The sequence below is a fragment of the Panthera uncia genome (genome assembly GCF_023721935.1).
Source record: "Panthera uncia isolate 11264 chromosome A3 unlocalized genomic scaffold, Puncia_PCG_1.0 HiC_scaffold_11, whole genome shotgun sequence".
Taxonomy (NCBI): Eukaryota; Metazoa; Chordata; class Mammalia; order Carnivora; family Felidae; genus Panthera; species Panthera uncia.
Window position 1 is genome coordinate 42719939 of NW_026057578.1, and position 10332 is coordinate 42730270.

At 40.4% G+C, this 10332-nt stretch overlaps 1 protein-coding gene across 2 annotated transcripts in view; it reads right to left on the reverse strand.

The window, feature by feature from the left end:
• Positions 1-10262, reverse strand: part of DZANK1 (double zinc ribbon and ankyrin repeat domains 1) — a 72498-nt gene extending 62236 nt beyond the window's left edge. For both annotated transcript variants that reach the window (XM_049651189.1, XM_049651188.1), the window contains exons 1-4: positions 10158-10262; positions 8040-8184; positions 7374-7534; positions 3619-3772 (exon numbers count right to left, since the gene is read on the reverse strand). In XM_049651189.1, coding sequence (XP_049507146.1) covers positions 3619-3772; positions 7374-7482 — 263 coding nt within the window. In that variant the 5' untranslated portion in view covers positions 7483-7534; positions 8040-8184; positions 10158-10262. The remainder of the gene's footprint in view (positions 1-3618; positions 3773-7373; positions 7535-8039; positions 8185-10157) is intronic.
• Between the last annotated feature and the right edge of the window lie 70 nt (positions 10263-10332).

Sequence of the window (10332 nt, forward strand, 5' to 3'; positions counted from 1 at the left end):
TATATATATATATATATATACATCATATATACATATCATATATGTAAAACCCTGGTTTGTGAGCATAATTCATTCTGGAAACATGCTTGTAGTCCAAAGCACTTGTATATCAAAGCAAGTTTCAAGAACCATTGGCTCAGTTGTGATCATGTGACATTCGGCATCACATACTATTCGTATTGCAAGACATCACTCATTTATCAAGTTAAAATTTAGTAGAAATGTTTGCTCATTTTGTGGAACACTCGCAGAACAAGTTACTCACAATCCAAGGTTTTACTGTATTTCGAAAAAGTTGTATTGGTCAAATCTCTCTAAATGGAAACATTTTTCCCCCATTAATGTGTCAGTTGCCACCTTTGGTTGCATATTAGAATCATCAGGAAACTTTAAAAATACTGATGCCTGGGTCTCACCCCCAAGAGATTGTTGTTTAGTTGGTCTGGAGTGTGTGACCTGGGCACAGAGATTCTGCAAGGCTCCCTGGGTGACTCTGATGGCAACCTGTGGTAGACTGTCACAATAACAGTCCAAGACATTATGACTTATCTATCTGCACCGTGGTGCCCTGGTGCCCTTGTAGAATCCCCTCACACATTGACTTTGAGTGTTGCCACATGACTTACTTTGGTCAATGAAACATTAACAAATACGACACAAGCAGAGACTAGAAAAACATCTGCGCATTAGGGCTTGCCGTTTCTCTTACAGCTTTTGGAACTGAGTGAAAAAAAAAAACTCAGGTTACCCAACTGGAGACACAAGGCTCAGCCAACGACTTGCATCAACCACCAGAAATGTGACTCAAACTTTCTTAGACTAGCAGGCTCAAGGTGAGACCAAAATTACTGCTGCCATGTCAGTGACCTCAGGCAAGGCCAGCAGAACAACTACCCGGATGCATGCACACCAAAATGCTGATCCACAGAATAATGAGCAAATAAATGATGTTTCTTTTAAGACCACTAACTGTCAGGGCGATTTGTTATACAGCAATAGCCAACTGATTCAGCAGCCAAGCTTGAGAAGCACTGGTTCCATGATGATTTTGGAGATTCTGTGTTATTTCTGTGTATTACAAAAGCAATGCTCACTGTTAAATTTTGGAAGCTATAAAAATTATCAACAACAACAACACAAAAAGTGACTGAATCACCAGAGGCAAAGAATGCTAACGTGTGGCTTGTGTGTTCATTTTCAAATGACTTAATCATAAGAAGCAAACTAAATAGAAAGCTTACAGTAAAGAAGAATTACATGTCAGTACCTTTTGCAAACTGAGCTGGGACAGAAAGGGACTGGGGCTGTCCCTCAACCTGACCCCTTTGAAACAAAGACATCCACAGTGTCCCTGGCAGTCTGGCTCAGGGAAAGGGGAGATCGCTGCCTCCGTGTAATGGGCCCTCCTTGCCTACTGCTCACTCAGCTCTGGTCATTGCCCTTCTCCAGTTCTGTTCCAACGCATTTCTTTTTTTCTTTTTTTTTTTTTTTTTGGTACAACGCATTTCTAAAAAGTGTCAAAATACTATAGTGCACTCTTACACCCTAATTTGTTTTCATTTATATCATAAATATTTTCCCATATCACTCAAAACTTCATGACCATAATTTTTCCTCCTTTTAAAAAAATTTTTTTTTTATTTTTGAGAGAGAGACAGCATGAGCAGGAGAGGGGCAGAGAGAAATGGAAACACAGAATCCAAAGCAGGCTCCAGGCTCTGAGCTCTCAGCACAGAGCCCAACGTGGGGCTCAAACTCACAGACCATGAGATCATGACCTGAGCCGAAGTCGGACACTTAACTGACTGAGCCACCCAGGCACCCCCATAATTTTTCCTCTTAACATTTTAGTGGCCTTTAATTGTTAACACTCTCATTTCAAATCCTTTTCTCCCTATTAAGAAATTAATTACCTTAAGTACCTAGAAAAAAAGGCTTAGGTGAAGCAGTATAATTTCTTTCCTGTCTTGAAGACTCAAAAACATTTTTGTATAAATACCTTCCCTGAGCTGAGCTCACCTGAAATACTAACAGTGCTTTCAGGACAGATGTTAAGTGGGCACAGAGCAAGATGAGGAGATGCATAAAGAATGACCTTATTTTACACTCTTCTGAAAGCTATGTTAACTCCTCTGAATTACATAGTTAGTAATTACTACTTCGTATCATTACTGCCTGCCCCTTATAAGAGGGGCTGCCTTAGAGCATTAAGCACCAGAGTATTTTGCTTGTTAATTTTTTTTTTTTTGCTTGTTAATTTTTTTAAATGTTTATTTATTTTGAGAGAGAGGGCAAGAAAGAGTGTGAATGGGGGAGGGGCAGAGAGAGAGAATCCCAAGGAGGCTCTTGGCACAGAGCCGGATATGGGGCTCAATCCTACAAACCACAAGATCATGACGTGAGCCAAAACCAAAAGTCAGATACTTAACTGACTGAGCCACCCAGATGCCCCTGCCTGTTTTTAATGATAATTGAGATGACTTGTTTTGACAGAAGTGGTTTGGCAAGTGAAAAAAGCCAATTTTTGCAATCTTTAATTAAGAACAATAATGTGTATGAGAGTGTTTTGTTTTGTTTTGATTGTATTCTTTTTTAAATTTCCAAACGCCAAAGCAGTCATCTGTGTTTAATTTGTAGCTCTCCTCAAAAGCCATGCAGTAGCTCAGCCACCAGGGGGAGCCTGGAGAGACTTTTATAAAGTACCTGTGCAAATCCAGGGTATGGGACTTTAAAAGTGTTTCAAAAATGTGGCTAAACCTGTCTTGCTGTGCAGTAGAATTCTTCTATCACAGACACACAGACTGGCAAAGCATTTGAGTTATTTTCTCTATAACACACAGTTTCAAAATTAAGTGGTGTTTCTATACTTGAAAATTAGAAAAAGTCCTTGAGCAGGAAAGAAAGGACAAAGAAAGGAATAAAGGAGCTAATGTCCAAAGATTAAAATGGCAGTCGCCATGAAGGTCGATTAAGTCAATACAAAATAAAATAGAGAATGATGGTGGTGGTTGTAGGCTGTGTCCTATGGAATAAAAGAACCATCCACTAAAAACAGTATTTTCTTCAAAGTCTGATGAACCACTCCAAAGGTCCCAAACCCTGAAAAGGCTCTTCCTTCCCAAAATCCCAACGTGGAATTGAAAATACAAACAGTGTTGGGTTGCCTGGGTGGCGCAGTCAATTAAGCATCCAACTCTTGATCTCAGCCCAGGTCATGATCTCACATTTCTTGAGTTCGAGCTCTGCATCAGGCTCTGCACTTATGGTGTGGAGCCTGCTTAGGATTCTGTCTCTCCCTCTCTCTGCCCCTCCCCTGCTTGTGCTCTCTCTCTCTCAAAATAAAGAAATAAACTTAAAAAAAAAAAAAAGAAAAACAGTGTTAATATATATTAATATACACAGCACCTCATCAAACTGTATTCTCATGATTTGTACACTTTACAGTATACCTCAGTAAAAGGCAAACAAAACACAAAAGTTATAGATATATGTTGAAATTAAAGTTACTTTCCTTTTAGTGACCTTCTAATACAACACTTATTCTTAAAGAAAGAAATAAAATTAAAACATAATGTCATTATCTGACCAGTTATTTTAATCATCATGCTCTTAACTTACTTAGAGACTGCAATAGCTTTAACTTGTATTTTTCCATCAGGTAGAGTAATAGGCTTCGTATACTTAAATGTATTGTTTTCACGATAACCGATTCTCTTCAGAAATTCAGGTTTGCTGCCATCCAGCGTATAATATATGTTGACATCCGGGGTGTCTGAAAAACCCAAAACAGGGTAACTGTAATTAACACTAAAGTAGCAAAGTCTCTGAATAATACCCATGGGTCAGTTAATTAATGAGATTTTTTAATATATTATAAGAATGTGTAACAATAACTAACAATAATTGAATTCTTTCTCTGTGCCAGGCAGTGTGCTTTATATGAATTAGCTCATTGCGTGTGTACAACCCTATATGACAGGTCCTACTTTATACCCACTTTATAGATGAGGAAACTGAGTCCCAGGGAGGGTAAGAAAGTCATTCAATAACAGCAGAGTTGTGGTTTCACTTTGGCTACACTGGATCCATAGCCCATGCTCTTGAACCTCTTTGCTATTGTGCCACTCCAATAAGGCATCAGTATAAATAGAGTGGGGCTCAGTTTTAAGACCACAACACCCATGTAGAAAGCAGAAGCTAAGTTTTTATTTTTTGAGCATTGCTTCAGAAATCCTGGTATTATATTTTATTTGGACTTGGTAAATGATTCCTACACTTCTTGGAAGAATTTTAAAGGTAATGAATTTACAGAATTCAAAGTTCAAAAGATCAAAAATGGTTGCTAAGAGAGGTGATCTCAAACGTTCTCATCACAAGAAAAAAAAATTGTAACTGTGTGGTGATGGATGATAACTAGTGACCAAAGTCCCTGCTCTCACAGAGCCTCTAGTTTATAAAAGACACACAAACAGTAAACAAACAAGTATATATGTGATATCAAGGGGTGGCTAAATCCAATGGAGTAAATAAAGCAGGGGATAAGGTCTGCTTAGCAAGTAGGTAAAGGGATGGGCGGAAGCAAATTCCCGTATGTTTAAAAGACACCTATGTTTCCTTTCCTATAAAATGTCCTTTCCTATCTTTTGCCCACTTTTCTTTTTTTTATTTTTTTATTTTTTTAAAAAAATTTTTTAACGTTTATTTATTTTTGAGACAGAGAGAGACAGAGCATGAACAGGGGAGGGGCAGAGAGAGGGGGAGACACAGAATCTGAAACAGGCTCCAGGCTCTGAGCGGTCAGCACAGAGCCCGACGCAGGGCTCGAACTCACGGACCGCGAGATCATGACCTGAGCTGAAGTCGGACGCTTAGCTGACTGAGCCACCCAGGCGCCCCACTTTTGCCCACTTTTCTATTGGGTTATTATTCTTTTTGTTATTAAATTGTACAACCTCTTTATTTATTGAACACTTTAAATATTAGGGAATTTGAATCCTCTATCATTCATATCATCATTTGTTAATAATCATCCCAAGTGCTATGGGCACATTTTTTTAAATTTGTATTTTGGGGGCACTTAGGTGGCTCAGGTGGACTCTCCACCTCAAGTGTCAGATTCTTGGCTCAGGTCATGACCTCATGGCTTGTGAGATCTAGCCCTTCACTGGGCTCTGCACTGATAGCACGGAACCTGCTTGGGATTCTCTCCCTGTCTCTCTGCGCCTCCCCCACCCCCTCTCGCTCTGTCTCTCAAAATAAATAAATAAACTTAAAAAAAAACTGCATTTTAGCTTGAGAATTTTAAACAATAATACTAGCTTTTAAGATAAAGAGAATTTTAAAAAATAATACTAGCTTTTAAGATGTAGGGGCACCTGGGTGGCTCAGTCAGTTAAGCATCTGGCTTCTGCAGGCCATGATCTTCCAGTTCATGAGTTTGAATCCCACATTGCGCTCTCCACTGACAACTCAGAGCCTGGAGCCTCCTTTGGATTCTGTGTCTCCCTCTCTGCCCCACCCCTGCCCTCTCTTGCGTGTGCACACACTCTCTGTCTGTTTCTCTCTCTCTCAAAAATAAACATTAAAGAGGCGCCTGGGTGGCTCAGTTGGTTAAGCATCTGACTTCAGCTCAGGTCATGATCTCATGGTTCATGAGTTTGAGCCCCACGTCAGGCTCTGTGCTGACAACTCAGAGCCTGGAGCCTGCTTCGGATTCTTGTCTCTCTCTCTCTCTGTCTGCCCCTCTCCCATTCATGCTCTATCTCTGTCTCTCACAGATAAATAAACATTAAAAATTTTAAATAAATAAATAAACATTTAAAAAAGATAAAGGGAGATATAGTATATTATAAAGTATTCTTAGTTGGAATTTGTCTAGGAAGTACAGGAGTCACCATAAAATATAGATAATTTTTACACATTATTTATTGAAATATATAATTGGAACTTCAAAATCTTTTAAAGCAAGTATTTGCTCATATATTTTATCTATAAAACTTTCCCAGGGCACCCGGCTGGGTAAGAACATGGATCTCTCTTTTTGTTTGTTTGGTTGGTAACCTGGTGGGCCGCCCGGGTTCCCCGTTTTTTTTTTTGTTTTTGTTTTTGGTTTTTTTTGATGTTTATTTTGAGAGAGAATGAGAGCACGTAGTCATGAGTAAGGGTGTGGCAGAAAGAGAGAGGGAGAGAGAGAATCCCAAGGAGCCCCAGTATGTTACTCTTGATCTCAGAGTAGTGAGTTCAAGCCCCACATTGGGCACAGACATTACCTTAAAAAAAAAAAAATAAAAGGTGCCTGGTGTCTCAGTTGGTTGAGCATCTGACTTTTGATTTTGGCTCAAGTCATGATCCTAGGGTTGCAGGATCAAACCCCATGTTGGGCTCTGTGCTGAGCATGGTACCTGCTTAAGATTGTCTCTCTCTCCCTCTGCCCTTCTCCCCCACTCATGTGCTCTTTCTCTCTCAAATTAAAAACAAAGGTTTAATTTCTCCTTATGTTAATTATATATATATATATATATATATATATATACACACACACATACACATGTACATATATATGTAGATATATATATGAGTACATGTATATACATTCCTGTCATTACCAGGAAATGGATTCACTGCTTTCTTTCTGTAATAATGTTAAGATTTATTTGGGCATTACTAATGTGCCAGACCCTGACACAGGGTCTAATGGCAGATAGTATTCTCACTGTCTAACAATGAAAAAACACAGACTCAGACTCAGAAAGGCTCAGTAATGTATCACTAGAAGCTATCAAAGTCAGGATTTAATCTCCAATATGCCTGACTGCAAAACCTGTGTTAGTAGGTCAAATTTATTATCCCAGCAAAATAATAAGAATCCTAAGGAAGTCACTTAGGCTAACGTGAGTCAAGGCATTGCTGCAACTGTGTACTGAAATGAAAGGTTGGTCAAAGCTAACCATTTTACTTATTTATTTTTAAATGTTTGTTTCTTTATTTTGAAAGAGAGAGTGCACACACGTGCAAGTAGGGGGAGGGGCAGAGAGAGAGAGGAGAGACAGAGAATCCCAAGCAGGCTCCACACTGCCAGCACAGAGCCTGATGTGGGGCTTGACCCCAAGAACCATGAGATCATGACTGAGCTGAAATCAAGAATCAGACGCTCAACCGACTGAGCCACCCAGATGCCTCAAAGCTAACCATTTTAATTTAAATATATACGACTCCATAAACCACCAAGTACAGCGCTATTGCAAATTTTGGGACTTGTACAAAATCCCCAAGGTCCTAATTGTAGAAGGCACGCAAAGTGAGAAATCAACGAGATGAACATAAGAAATGTGGCAATGTTATTTTATGTAATTTCAAGTACATGTGATTCTTACCTGATTTCATTTCTAAAAGTGTATTGCTATCAATTTCATGGTTGGCTTTTCCAGGTGGAGGCACTCGCAGTGGTATGATCTGAGGGACACACACTGAACCAGCAGTCATTTTCCCTCCTTAAATTAAAAAAAGGTGGATGAATATAAATTCCAATAGGCACCTACATTTGAATACAAAAGTCAAAGAGAAGCACTTGTTTAAATACAGCAAAACTACTAAAAACTAAAGAGAATACCACCTAAAAATATTATTTTGTTTTTAACTCAAACAATTATTGCTTCAGATGCATTTTTTCTGTTGAGGTCTCGTGTGGAATTTTAACTATCTAAATACTTACCTCACTTCTGGGAAAAGAGCACGAACAAATGGGATATAGGAATAGAATTATTGTACACGAACAAATTAAACAAACACAGTAGTCCCTCCCTTATCCATGGGGGAAGTGTTCAAGACCCCCAGTGGATGCCTGAAACCATGAATAGTGCCAAACCCTGTATATACTGTTTTTCCCTATTTATACATACCTATGATAAAGTTTAATTTATAAATTAGCCACAGTAAGAGATTAACTACAACAGTAATAAAATAGAGCAATTACAACAACATACTGTAATAGGTTATGTGAATGTAGTCTCTCTCAAAATATCTTATTGTACTGTACTCACCTTTCTTGTGACGATGTGAGATGATAAAATGCCTACATGATGAGACGAAGTAAGGTGAGTGACTGAGGCACAGTGATGTAGCGTTAGGCTACTACTGACCTTCTAACATCAGGAAAAGGATCATCTGCGTCCACGCCCCAGTTGACTGCACGTAAGAGAAACCATGAAAAGCAAAACTGCAGATAAGGGGAGACTACGGTACATCAGAACAGAGACCATTACTCATGATCTGATCTGAGCTCCCCCTAGATCACTATCACCCTTTCCTGCCTCTTATTAATGTGCCACCTCTCCTGGCTTCAGGGCAACTCATCACACAAGAGGAGCAGAGTAACTCTGTACATGGCATGAAATGTTAATTTAGAGCCAACTCCCTTGGGAAAGCTCCACATTCAAGGCCCTACTGTTGTGGCCAAGTGGTTCTTGCATTTGAAAGCTGCAAAGAAATTTTAGAAGGATGGCGGAGTATCATGCCTCAGCTGAAAGGAAGCTGGAACAGATACAAACAGTGAGCAATGAACAAAAAGTCTCCCACTCTAGGGGCACCTGGGTGGCTCAGTTGGTTAAGGGTCTGACTCTTGATTTTGGCTCAGGTAATGATCTCACCATCAGTGAGATCAAGACCCAAGCTGTTAGCATAGAGCCTGATTGTGATTCTCTCTCTCCCTCTCTGCCTCTCTCCTGCTCACATTCTCTTTCTCTCTGTCTCTGTCTCTCTCTCAAAATAAATAAATAAACAAAAAAAGTCTCCCACTCTATCTACTGTATAAACAGTTAAGTACAAGTATGGAGGCCTTACTGATCTTTTTCTGTGGGAGGGAGTATGATTCTTAATACATAAAGGATATACAGGGGAAAAACAACCGTCACCTTAATACAACAACCATTTACATCTCTGTGTCACCTTTTCAAATTTCAATGACTTTTTTTTTTTGAGAAAGGGAGAGATGGAGGGGAGAGGGAGAGAGAGAGAGAGGGAGAGAGGGAGAGAGGGAGAGAGGGAGAGAGAGAGAGAGAGAGAATGAGAGAGAGAGAGAGAGAGAGAGAGAGAGAGAGAGAGAGAGAGAATCTTAAGCAGGTTCCACGCTCAGCACAGAACCCAGTGCTGGGCTTCATCCCATGACCCTGGGATCATGACCTGAGTGGATCATGACCTTTGGGACATTCAAGACTGAGCCACCCAGGCACCCCTTAAATTTCAGTGATTGTGGATATATAGTCTCACTCAGTTATAATCTATATGTTCATTACATTTTTACAGTATACTTCTTGCACTCTCACTCTATTATTTACAGTTTTCCATATACTTATATAATCTTATCATTGTGTGGTTGGGAATTTAGGCTATTACTAGTTTCTTTTTAGCTTTGGTTGGTAATTGTAAATAATGCTGCCCTGAACAGCTTGTGGCTTGAATTTTGTCACAGACTATATTCCCAAAACTTGGATAAGTAAATTTAAGAACTGAAATTAATGCCTGGTTGGATAGTTCCAGGCCAAAGGCTACAAACGTAAATTGCAGATGCCGATTTTAGAGTAATATCCTCTACAGAAGGGTGGCTGGACTGGGGCGGGGGGGAGGGAGAAGGAGGGAAGAATAAGGTGCCGTTTCTCATTTTTCCACCTAAGAGGCAATTAAAATTTAAAAAGTTGAAAATTTTGTCATATATAAAAAATATATTATGTTGTAAATATATATTTAAATATACAATATTATAAATATATATTTAAATATATTATAAATATGTATATTTATATATATAGGGGAAGGAATAACACGCGCAGCAAGTAGGAGCTACCCCTTGGGAGGCTGGGGCGGCCTGTGGGCCCCAAGCGAAGAGGATCAAGAAGTAGACCACCATGCTAGGCCCAAACAGCAGTGGGTCAACAGCACCCTTCACCCATCAAATCCTTCCATCAAGACCGCCCCCTCGCCTCCCGGATCCGGAAACCCGTCCGGTCCCAGTCCCTGTCCATCAGGGGCAGATAGGGACGCCCGCTTTCTTTCGGCTGGAGTGAGGGAGGCCCTTCTCCTCCCGCTCCCTCTCTTCCTTCGACCACCAGAACCCGGACTGGGATCACTGAGGTACCGCCACTGTCCCCAGTCAGGCAGCCCACCTCTCACCACCTCTTGCCGTCTCTGCTGCCTCCTGGGTTTCCACAGACGCTGCGAGCCGCGCCCCTCCCACTGAGAGCCGGGCAGGTGATTGGAGGACACCGACTTCCTAGCAACCAACCCCGCCTCTGCCGCTTGGCCGGGGGACTGGTACCGGCCTCGCGCGCCTTTCCTAAA